Genomic DNA, 12,203 nt, shown 5'->3' with positions numbered 1-12,203 from the left:
TTACTTGTCAACATTGGGAGCGTGAAGGGGAATATGCAGGGCAAATTAACGTCATTACAACTGTAATACAACATGCACGCTAATGGCTACGAATACTGAATACTGGTTCAACTCAACAGGTATTTGAACTGGGGATGCAATACATATTTTTTGCGAGTGCCAATCATGTTAAAAACTAGAGTTCTGCTACCTCATACCTTCGTCAAGTGATAGCAACAGACAATCACGGCAAAAAAGAGTGCTGGTAATAATTCTATATGGAATAAGAAGACCGAATTAACATCATTACAGAATGCACGCTGCTGGCGATGAATATCAAATACTGAATATCGGAAGCTCAACAGGTCTTTGAACTCGGGGTGCAATGAATATTTTTTGCGAGTGGCAATCACGTCGAAAATGAGAAATGGAAAATAATTCTATGGCATGCACGATGACACGTTTGAATGAATGAATTATTCATTAAAAAAATAAAAAGGAAATGGTAGCCTTTCAGCACTCTATAGTGACCTAAATATGACAGTAGTCCTAGGTGTGGCCATATGACTGTATGGTTTGATCCACTCACACCGGGAAGGACCCCTACTCTTATTGATAAGTGTGGTGGGTTCTTTAACGTGGTTGAGGTGTGGCTCTCCTCAAACACAGAAGCTCCATTTAGCATCCTATCCAAGAGATGTTCCTAACTGAAGCAAGGCAGTCATTTTTATCTGTATGCAGTAAGGAAATTTCAAACCTGAAACCTCCTATGTTTATGCACAGAAGTAACAACTAACATGCGTATTTCAAGGGAAATTCTTCAACCACAATTTATTCACTATTGGGAAAAAAAAAAAGAAGATTTTGAGCCTGGAAAATCACTATGCACAGACAATTCTGTGTATGTTATATAATCTTCTTGGTACGTTATATAACCTGCTACTAGAATATACATGATTATCTCAGACAATTGTCCCAACCGTAGATTCAGCTAGAAGATGAAAACAGAAATCATCACAAAAATGCTGGTTTCTTAAAAATGACTGTAACTAGTGACTGTTTCACAAACCAGTAATGAATTCAATTTTGCAGGACTTGATTTCCCGGTAGAAGTGGACAGAATTTTCTGTAGTGTTTCTACTTTGTGGTTGAAACAATTCTATATTACACAGAACTCAGAAGTAATACAATGGAAACGCATATTTGCTGTGTGTTGAATTTATGTTTGAGAGGTCACCACAAAAATAAAGCCACTGCAAACGTTTCGAGATTTACAGTAGGCTGTAACTTGCGACAGTAAGTCTCACAAGTCGCCACCTTCTCAAGGCCACTTCTGAACACCTGGGCATTACCTGCAACTGAACCATATAATCTTAAGGATTCGTACCCGTCCTTGGGTCGAGGCAGTTCTAAGAAACACTAAATATGGAGCATGACAGTTTTAGATTATAGTTTGGCACTTATTTCAAACGCTAGTCTGTGTAACGCTAACTCAGCTGTCTGAGACTGTAATGGTGGTTCTTTGGCGGGCTGCTTTAAGTGCCATTTAATCAGGCTACTTCAAACCGCAACCAAATCTGGATCCACCCAGGCTCGGGATTGATCCCAATTGGATCTGCAGAATCTGCCTCAAAAGGTGGATTTGGTGGATCAGGATTAAGTTTAACCCAAACCCCCTCAGAGCCAGATTCAGACCATTCATATAAGTCTTCCCGAATCCAGATCAATCCTGTGCCTGGGTGAATTCCGATTCGTGAATCCCAGTTTGAATGGGGTATAACACACGCCAATGTACTAGTATTTCAAAACGACAACACCCCTTGCCCTTTGAAATCAAATACAATGTACAGCATTTGGATGCTGTCTTGTCAACCTACTTTTCTGGAAGTTGGTCACAGCTTAAAATAAAATCCATTAGGGAACTCTTTGGTTTGGGGTTCCACCTGCCAGGCTTGGCATTAAGGCCACACCCATCTATCTCATTTCATTTCATTTTCTTTTCATTTTCATTTATCTCCTTGGCTCTCTGACATTTTTAGGTGAGAGTATGATAAGCGGACATCATAAAAGAGGAGGGCAGGGAGGAAAACATTCAGTATGACATTTATGTACAGCATAAAAGTGGGTGCACCCAAGGCATGAACCTGTTCCTCGAGCTTGGTTTTTACTTACAATCTAATCTACAATCACGAAGTGAGAAGTCAATATAAAAACACTACCTGTTCTGTCTGGGCCAAGGTGGACACTTTCAACAGCTTTTTATCCGAGCATACAAAATCTACAGCTATACATACACATGTACGAGGCTATGATTAATGAAAAGCTACTGTAAGTGGTACTGGTTGGACCAGTCTCTGCCACGTGTACATTTTTGCCGCTGGCATTTTGGGGCACAAGGTTGGTCAACTAGTGCTGTAAATTAATTGAAGGTTGTAGGGACTTAAGTTCACTTTGAGGTGGGGGGAGGAGGTATTTGTGGTGTTTGAAGTTCATGGTTGAAACCATGCAATGCAATTTGAGACAGAATATGTGATTGCAGTGCAATGAGTTTGCATTTAGAGGTGAATACGGATATAAAACTAACGTCTGCAAATATGTCTTGATTTAAATGTAACGTTACATGTGCAGCAATACAGTACTATTAGTAGTACCGGTAAATCATACAGACTTGCACATTTGAAAGCAAGATTACTGTACTTATAGTTATATACAGCTACCATCATTGCCTATGTTCAGAGCTCAAAATATAACAATACCAGTTTAGTACAGGTTGAATTTTTATATAATTTGACTCCTACCTGCAAACAAAATTGAGCACCCAAGCTTTTGGCGTTAGGTTTTACATATATTTAGACAATGTTTGGAATCAAAAAAAGGTGCAAAGATTTATGACCAACCGACGCCAACTGCCTGTGAAGCTACTAGTACTAGGGTATAATTATGCCCAAGGGCGGTCATACAAGCAGAACAAAAGTTGTACAGGTAACAATGCATATTCAGATCTGTACCAGCTCTGAAGTTTTGAAAAATTTGCAACTCCCTTGTGAACTTGAATAAACACAATAATTTTATGGCAGGCTGAAATTATATCTGGTGCAAATCAGTGCAACTTCAGGACCTGTATGATCCAATATTCTGCACATAGACTTTCATAGATCATTACGACCAGCCAACTAAAGAGACCTTGGCTTTTATCTGTGAGATCTTGTCTGACCACTCCACTCCCACAACGCCCACAAATTATCTGCCCCCCTCCCCACAACACACACACACAAGATCGGCTGAAGACTTCGCAAACACACAAATCCTATGGATTCTACAATCAGATGGGCAATCAAATGCCTGTCTCAGATTAGTCTACAGTTTCCTTATGTTGATAGGGCACATGATCTTCTTGCTATTGCAGTAAGCGGAAAGCGCGCTCTTTCACTTTGCATCCATAGGCTGGGGTAAAGCGGAAGACAAATTTGAACGTTTGCTACTGCAATACCTCACCAATAATCGGAACTATCAAATAGAATTTCTAACGCATGCACTCTTCTAGACTCTGCAAAAATATTCTAAACTGATCAAAGAGTAGAAGAATTATGTTTTACCGTGGGAAATCTGTGCAGCAGTCGGAGAGTCCACCCGGAAACAATGTGAACAAAATGGCTGATCCGGCGTGCCTCACCCTGTTCCTGATGCACCTTTAGCGACTTGACCTAGAAATTCTTCGAACCTTCTCCGCCTCAGATATTGCTGAATTTTACTCTAAAACATATGATATCTTAAAAAAATAGATATCAAACTTTTAGACTTCCTCGTGTGTACAATTTCAAAGATAAAGTGGCTGTCGTTAGGTTTTGTCCATCCATGAATAAGGTAAGAGGTCACCCACCCAAACAGTATGGCGGCTTAGCAGACGAGACAGGTCAGATTTTCTGTTATTTGCGCGGTTTTATGTTTTGGTTCAGCTAAGTTACAAGTGACTCGTCCTGCAAGTACTTAAATTTCGACAGAAGAAGCGATCACTGCAGAAAATTTGCCGAATAGTTGTCTGGAGGTTGTTAAAACACCGCAAGCACGGCAAGTTTACCGACTAAAGAAAGCTAGAACTCACACACTCACACTCACAGCCTTGGCGATCCTGGTGGACATACTCTGCCCGTACTTGTTTTCAAGAGATATTTATGAATAATCGGCCAAATGTTAAACTGAATTTGATCATAAGTTTTAAAATAAAGCTAATTACTGCAGTGCAAGGTCCAGGTCAGAGTCAGACTGTGATTATTTCTCAACCTTTCCAGAGTAGAGTAGAGTAGAGTCTACAGTCAGGTAGGATGCTTTACATCCAGTTTGGACCGCTCCTTTTTACCTCTTCTTACAGAAAATGTTTTCCTTTTCTTTCATCAGCATCTTGATACCTGACGAGCAATGACCAATTATGGCAGATTCCACCAAAGCATTCTGTGAGGGGGAGGCGGGATGGGAAGAGATGGAAGGTCCCACTAATTCTTTCATCAGCGAAAGCTTCGCAGACTTCATCAAGGTCCGCCGCATCCCCAACCAGAACATCGTCCACAGACTGAGGCAGAGAGAGACCCACGCGGCGTACCCGGGCACTAACTGGCACATAGCTCGCTCGTTCCACCAAAACTTGTTCCCCAATTTCACCATCGTCAATGTCGAAAAGCCACCATGTTTCTTGCGAAAGTTCTCACCAGACGGGAAGCACTTTATCGCTTTCTCCTCGGACCAGACTTCGATAGAGATCTACAAGTTCCGAGGTGCGCACGCGGCAGAAAACATTCTGTTTAGTCGAGAGGGAGAACTGTCAGGTACCGATGCCAGCAACGATGCCTCTCAGATCCGCGCATGTTTGTTTGACACTTTCTTTGAACTCCTCCACACCACGAGTGTAGCACCCAATGGGGAGCATCTGAACAGGGAATGCAGTCTCTTCACCGAAGACAGCAGATACGTGATTGTGGGATCGGCCATGTATGTTCCAGAGGAACCGTATCCTTACTTCTTCGACATGTATCAGAATAACGAATCGGTGGCCCCCAACCCTCGGTCTCCACTAGAAGACTACTCTCTCCACATTGTGGACATGCACACTGGCCGACTGTGCGACACCAAACAGTTCAAGTGCGACAAAATCTTTCTCTCACACAACCAGGGCCTCTATCTGTACAGGAACATCCTGGCCGTCCTCTCGGTCCAACAACAGACCATACACATATTCCACATTGGGGAGGATGGCTACTTTGTTGGAGTTCGGAGTATCGGGAGGTTCTGCTACGAGGATGATGAGTTGATGTTGTCTCACGTTAGACAGGAGTTTAACCCAACACAACAACAGGTCCGACCGTTCAGGGAAACTGCTATCAATTGCCTGAAGCACCGACTGCTGGTGTTCCTCTACAGCAGGGCTAAACAGGATGGCTCTCCCTTCGCGCTGCGCCAGTTTTTCCAGTACTTTGACCAGTTCTGCATGCTGAGAATGTGGAAGATGCAGCTTCTCGACGAGAACCACCTCTTGATAAAGTACGCCAGCGAGGACGTGGTCACGCTGCGGGTCCAGGACCCCAACTCCCAGCCCTCCTTCTTTGTCGTCTACGACATGATGTCCACGAACGTGGTAGCCGTGTTTGAGAACACGTCAGAAGAACTGCTTGAGCTGTTTGAGAATTTCTGCGACCTGTTCAGGAATGCCTCGCTTCATTTGCAGCCTGTTCACTTCACCTGTTCTGCCTCGAGCAACATCTATGCCAGACAGATACAGAGAAGGCAGGTCCAGATTTGAACTACAATTTCAACAATCTGTTGGAATATCATAAGAATAAACTGGAGCAAGTAGTTTTTAGAACCTAAGGTCTTATAATTTCAATTGTATGTATCCTTAATTGATGTACATACCAATATACGGTAACGATTTATTGATTATGGTTAATCATCTTGTGAATACACAATTTAAAAGTATGATGTAAAAGACAAGAAAACATATGAAACTTATCCTTTCAGTATGAAATGCATTGAGTAATCGGTCAAATATTTGGTCGCTCAGCAGTTGCAGCCTCTATAGGAAAGGGGTGTGAATTATTAGTTGCCAGTCTATAGATTATAATGCAATTCCCTTATCAAAGGTCTAATCCTGTTGCCCTGATTACTGTAATATTTCATTTCATTTTCACTTTTATTATTTGATTTACCAGTAGAATCACACTCAGGACCTTTGACCTGTTGTTCAGGTGTCCCTGGGACATACATTTTAACAACCTTCATGCCTCTAGTAGTAGTAGTAGTAGTAGTACATGTATCTAGTATTTGATTATACTGCTGCCGGGGTCCCCGACATGGGTGGGCAGCAGTTGGCTTAAAAAAAATACAGATTTCAGTGAGTAACGTGTCTGTCCTCCCCACAGATTTAAACACACCAAAATGTTTGGTGGCTCAGCAGTCATACTGGAGCCTCTATTGGAAAGGGGATAATGTTCTAGTTGCCAGTCTATAATGCAATACTCTTATCAAAGGTCTAATCCTTTTGCACTGAATACAGAAGTGGTGAAGCGCCTGCTGGCACAGCTGCCCATGATATGGCATCAGTGTTACAGACTGATATGCAGTGATGATGATGATGGTGATGCAACCTGTCTAAACCTGTTGCACTGAATACTAACTTACAGTAACATTTCATGCCTCCTCCCCACAGATTTAAGCACACCATCATCCATGCCAAGTACGGGGGCCAGACGGAGGCAGTGAAGCGCCTGCTGGCCCAGCTGCCCATCAGCGCCCAGTCCTACAGCAGCAGCCCTTACCTCGACCTGTCCCTCTTCAGCTACGACGACAAGTGGGTGTCCGTCATGGAGAGGCCAAAGGCTTGTGGGGACCATCCCATCAGGTAAGGCCACACCAATTTAATTTCTTGGTTAACGGATTTTTATTTTTAAAAAAAATCATGACAACAGAAGACTGGCCCAGCCTTCTGTTTTCATGATTTTTTTTTTCAAAATTTTTTTTTGGGGGGAAAATAAAAATCCGTTAACCAAGAAATTAAATTGGTGTGGCCTAAGGCTTACTTACTAAAGCCATATTGTAGGTAACACCTACTAAGGCTCTCTTCAGCTACGATGACAAGTGGGTGTCAGTCATGGAGAGGCCAAAGGCTTGTGGGGACCATCCCATCAGGTAAGGCTTACTTACTAAGGCCATATTGTAGGTAACACCTACTAAGGCTCTCTTCAGCTACGATGACAAGTGGGTGTCAGTCATGGAGAGGCCAAAAGCTTGTGGGGACCATCCCATCAGGTAAGGCTTACTTAATAAGGCCATATTGTAGGTAACACCTACTAAGGCTCTCTTCAGCTACGACGACAAGTGGGTGTCAGTCATGGAGAGGCCAAAGGCTTGTGGGGACCATCCCATCAGGTAAGGCTTACTTACTAAGGCCATATTGTACATGTAGGTAACACCTACTAAGGCTCTCTTCAGCTACGACGACAAGTGGGTGTCAGTCATGGAGAGGCCAAAGGCTTGTGGGGACCATCCCATCAGGTGATTGTAACTTAAGGCCTAGGAAAATTAATGTTGTGTTTCTGATTACGGTCCTGAAAAGATTAGGTATCTGATTCGGTCCTGAAAGAATTAGATACAGTGCTCACCTTGTAAATGGTACTAGTAGTAGGTCATGAGTTCGATCCCCGGCTGAGTCATACCAAAGGCTTTGAAAATGGCGCTTTCTCTGCTTAGCACTCAGCATTTGGGAAAGTACATGTATGGTAGTTAGTAGACTAGCCCTCTGCTGTAGGAGTTGCACATGGAGAGGCCAAAAGCTTGTGGGGACCATCCCATCAGGTGATTGTAACTTAAGGTCGAGGTAAATTAATGTTGTGTTTACGATTACAGTCCTGAAAAATTAGGTAGAGTGTTCGCCTTGAAAATGGTACTACTAGTGCTACTAGTAGGTCATGAGTTCGATCCCTGGCTGAGTCATACCAAGGGCTTTGAAAATGGTGCTTTCTCTGCTTAGCACTCAGCTTTTGAGAAAGAGTATTTTGTATTTTTGTTGTACATGTACTCTACAATTTTGAAGTCTTCAGAGGATGTCATCCCTAAAATTTACATGCTATGGCCTAATGGGTAGAACTGGAAAAAGTTCAAGTGGCTCTTGACTGCAGGACATACTTTCGAGGATTATATAATTTTTATGCTTGACATATGCATAAACGTGTCTATTCCCTTCATAATGGGACATCAGACCTCGAATAAGGACAGCTTGTGAGCACTCGTGAAAAGGTGGCATCACCATAGCCTCCTTAGCAGACTTACGAACTGGGCTTTTTTGTGTGTATTACATGCTACTGTAAATGCAGAAATGAGCGGGTGGTTTTTTGTTTGCGGTTTTTGCGGCAACGTTTTGTCGCGAACTTAAAACCACGGCGAACATTTTTGTCCAATACTGTGACTTTAGCGCTGCCGCAAACTTAAAACCACCGCAAACACTCCATTTTTGCCTAAGGGCAAAATAAAAACCATGCAAACTTAAATGCATTTACAGCATTTCTGATTGTATATCAGTTCCCTTGTACACCGTTTCTTGTTTGCTGGCTCTCGAAAAACTGCTTACAATGAGCTCTGACATACAATCACAAAATAGCATATAACAAGCACAAAAAAGTGCAACGGCTAAGGAGGCTGGCATCACCGAAGTTTGTGTCAGCATATAGAATGCAACTGCCAGTTTGATTGCCTCTTGCACAACCGTGCTCACTAACGAGCAGCTGATGGCAAATTACCTTCAGACTAATTAGAACAGGTGTGTGTAAAAACTAGTAAAGGTACCATCGCATGCATGCATACATATACAAACTCTCCAAGCAGAGGGTGATTGGGATTGCTATCAGAAAACGGGCATTCACGATACCATCTGAATTTAGGGTTAAACAGACTTTTTGGGGGGTCCTCACCCAAAATGGGGGATGAAAATATATTGCTGAAAAGTTACTTCTTTTAACCCCATTTTACTCCTTTGGTCCAGGTAAAATGGGTTGAGGACCCCAAAAATGTCTGTTTAACCCCAAATCAAGTTGGTAGTGATACATGTATGAGAAGAATGTAACAATCTTCCCCATCCACTTCTGCTTGGAGATTCTGTGTGAACTATAGCCTAGGTTAGAATGCCTCTTTAATGGAATAATTAGAAATGTGAGTTTCTGGTAAAATAGTGGGTTGGAGGAATATATATTATTGTTTCATGTCTTATTATGTTGATTTTTCACACATCGTTATTCCATACCAATCTAATTTGTTGGTTCTCGGATTTAAAAAAAAACAATATCCGGAAAAGCACAATGAAATTAAAAGCCTCAGGTCCTTGTTTATGCCTTGGTACATTCAGTGCTAAGTAATGAATACAGTTGTACATGTATTCAGGTTTTCCCCACTGCCCTCTACGTTTATGATGTCCACTTGCTATATTTTCGCCTTAAAATGTCGACGAACCAAGATAACTGGTCTGAGAACTAGATTTCTACTTTCCCTAAAATGTTTTATTTTCACATCTTCAACCTCCAGGTTCTATGCAAGAGACTCTGGTCTGCTGAAGTTCAAGATTCAGGCGGGGATGCCCGGGCGTCAGACCCCTCCCACCGCCCGGCGCCTGGTCGCTTTCACGTTCCACCCATACGAACCGTTCGCCATCTCCGTGCAGAGAACTAACGCTGAATATGTAGTTAATTTCCACGTTAGACACTGCCCCTCAGACTAATATCTTTCTGTATGTATTGAATGTTTTCAGGGCTTGAGATTCATGTTGGGGGTTAGTTGCACTGGTGCACTTCTAACATAAAGATGTAGGTGCACAACATACATCATAACATCAAGTAGAATATCAGCAAAACCTGCTTAAATCCTTACTGCCTCTTTTCTCTTCAAACTGATATGTCTGTATGTTTAATGAATATTGTTCAGGGCTCAAAATTAATGTTTGGGAATAGTTGCACTGGTGCACTTCTAACATAAAGATATAGGTGCACAACATACATCAAGTAGAATATCAGCAAAACCTGCTTACAATCCTTACTGCCTCTTTTCTCTTCAAACTGATATGTATGTATGTATTGAATAATGTTCAGGGCTTGAAACTCATATTGGGGGATAGTTGCACTGGTGCACCTAACGTAAAGATGTAGGTGCACAACATAAAATCAAGTAGAACATGTAAAAGCTGATTACAGTCCTTATGCTGCCTCTCTTCTTTTATGTAATTAATTTTCAGGTCACACACTGCCTCACAGACTGATATGTCTGTATGTGATACTCTCCAAGCAGAGGTCCGGCTCTGGTTTCTTTTTGACGTGTTTTTAGGCTTTCTTTTTTCTCCCGTTTTCTTTATGGCTTGGGAACATAAAGAAAACGGGGCAAAATAGAAAGCCTTACAAAATCCGCCTAAAATCATGTGAAAAACCAACCCTCCGGCATTCCATCCCTCTGCTCGGAGAGAATGTATGTAATGAATATCATTCAGGGCTCGAAATTCATGTTGGGGAATAGGTGCACTGGTACAAATAACCTAGAATGTAGAAGTTTAGGTGCACAGTAAAGATTTTGGGTGCTCATCAGGAAAGAGAGTATAATTATAAGTTGTACATGTCTGTATAAAAGGAGTATTGTTGGTGCTACAGTTTAGGCCACGTTTGGTGCTACAGAAGTGCACATACACCCAGTATTTCAAGCCCTGTTGTTGGTGCTACAGCTTGTTTTGTTTAGGTCATTATTGTAGAAGGAGTTCTAACGGTTATGTATTGTATTTACTGTCCACGTCTTTGGGTTGTGCTATGACTTTACATTTGTAACTTCTTCAATCTCTTGCTGGTCCTTTGTTGCCAAAGATGACTGTTGTGTTCTCATCATGTAGGGTGGGACTTTACTGTACCACTTATTACATGCCGCACATTCCAGATATAAGTTTAATTACTGTATTGTAACTTGATGTTTTTTATCATTGGAGTTTTATGGGATAGTTCTGTAGAATAAAAAAATATCTTTATGTATGCATTTCAAGATTTAGTGCAAACATATTTTCGCATCAAATACAGCACTGCCTGTTCCTTTCTGTACAAGTCCTCTGTTATTGAGGCATAGTAGAAGACCTCCAGTCTCCAAGCAGATTGTAAACGACACGGCTTATTCTCTGTGATTTATGCATTTTTGAAACATTTACTACTTTTTTCTAGTTTTGCATTTTTGTAAAACTCAGAATGAGCCAGATCCTTACATCTGCTTGGAGATTAGGTGACCCCATTGTTAAAATCTTTCAGTCGACCACCCTTGTTGGGTGACGTGTTGTTTCTCTCTAAGTTTTAACTGTATCTCTTAGTTGTAGGCAAATTTCTGTTTGGAGAAATATTAAATGTTTTAAGTCTATACAATAAACCTGTTTGTTATTAAATGTGTGCAATATATTTCTAGGACTGCATATTACATCAGTACTCACTGCAATTAAATGAGTTACAGTAATAGGGTCAGGGCTGTTTCCAGCTTTGAATTTGTTGTTGGTTTGGGAGCCTGTGTCATTGAATTTTATTGTTAGATCTGTCATTTTAAGCTTACAAAAATACATTTCCATCAATTTCGTGTCACAAAGTTCAGCTTTTTTGGACGGATGAGGTGAAATTCTTTTCTGTCCCAACAAGCAAATTTCCGTTCCAGAACGGAAGGATAGGCCCTAGCCTGGAGACATGATTGGAGCATAGCAGTCTCCTTGTCCATCTCTAGCCTGGAGCTGGGGTAGCAAGGTTGGGAGTGGAATAAATCTAACAAGATTCCAGGCTAATCTATCTTTGCAGTGGGCAATAAAGTAACAACAGCCAGGAACTACATGGCCTAAGATTCAAAGGACTCAGAGCCATACATTTGTCCTTGACACAAACTTCAAAACGGTATGGGACCTGCATTTTTTTTCCCAAGCAGTAGTACATTGTTGTAGTATCCAGTATTTGTCAGTATTTATTTCCAAGTGTTTTTATGTTTGTTTGAGCCTTTACCTAATAACGAAAAACTGGAATCGACCTGCTGGCCACTCTTCATTGAGGTCATGAGGGAGGAGTAATTATTCTGCAACAGAAACTGAGAAAGGAGCAGTATCAAATGAGTCTGCAGGAGCCACGTATATTCATGTCAACTCATCAGCAGCGAGCAGTGCAGCAGACTAATGTTTTCTGATGACTTGCTGTGTT

At 41.6% G+C, this 12,203-nt stretch overlaps 2 protein-coding genes across 4 annotated transcripts in view; one reads left to right on the top strand and one right to left on the bottom strand.

The window, feature by feature from the left end:
* LOC136428985 (heterogeneous nuclear ribonucleoprotein K-like) overlaps positions 1-3,695 on the bottom strand; it is a 47,475-nt gene extending 43,780 nt beyond the window's left edge. For all 3 annotated transcript variants that reach the window (XM_066418842.1, XM_066418843.1, XM_066418844.1), the window contains exon 1: positions 3,576-3,695. The gene's annotated coding sequence lies outside the window, so the exon portion shown is untranslated. The remainder of the gene's footprint in view (positions 1-3,575) is intronic.
* Positions 3,696-3,800: 105 nt separating this feature from the next.
* On the top strand, positions 3,801-9,992 carry LOC136428984 (DET1 homolog). The gene is made up of 4 exons (XM_066418841.1): positions 3,801-3,892; positions 4,375-5,754; positions 6,677-6,868; positions 9,541-9,992. Exons 2-4 carry the CDS (start codon positions 4,406-4,408, stop codon positions 9,731-9,733), a joined length of 1,734 nt encoding a protein of 577 aa, XP_066274938.1. The 5' UTR covers positions 3,801-3,892; positions 4,375-4,405; the 3' UTR covers positions 9,734-9,992.
* Positions 9,993-12,203: the final 2,211 nt, after the last annotated feature.

Source organism: Branchiostoma lanceolatum, chromosome 2 (genome assembly GCF_035083965.1).
Source record: "Branchiostoma lanceolatum isolate klBraLanc5 chromosome 2, klBraLanc5.hap2, whole genome shotgun sequence".
NCBI classification, from domain to species: Eukaryota; Metazoa; Chordata; class Leptocardii; order Amphioxiformes; family Branchiostomatidae; genus Branchiostoma; species Branchiostoma lanceolatum.
Note: the sequence above shows the minus strand (reverse complement) of the source record. Positions and strands in the feature narration are given on the sequence as shown.

Coding starts and splice junctions, on each gene's coding strand:
- LOC136428984 (XM_066418841.1), top strand. CDS start 4,406: ATGGCAGATTCCACCAAAGCATTCTGTGAGGGGGAGGCGGGATGGGAA. Junction 5,755..6,676: donor GCCAGACAGATACAGAGAAG/GCAGGTCCAGAT, acceptor TCCTCCCCACAG/ATTTAAGCACACCATCATCC. Junction 6,869..9,540: donor TGTGGGGACCATCCCATCAG/GTAAGGCCACAC, acceptor TTCAACCTCCAG/GTTCTATGCAAGAGACTCTG.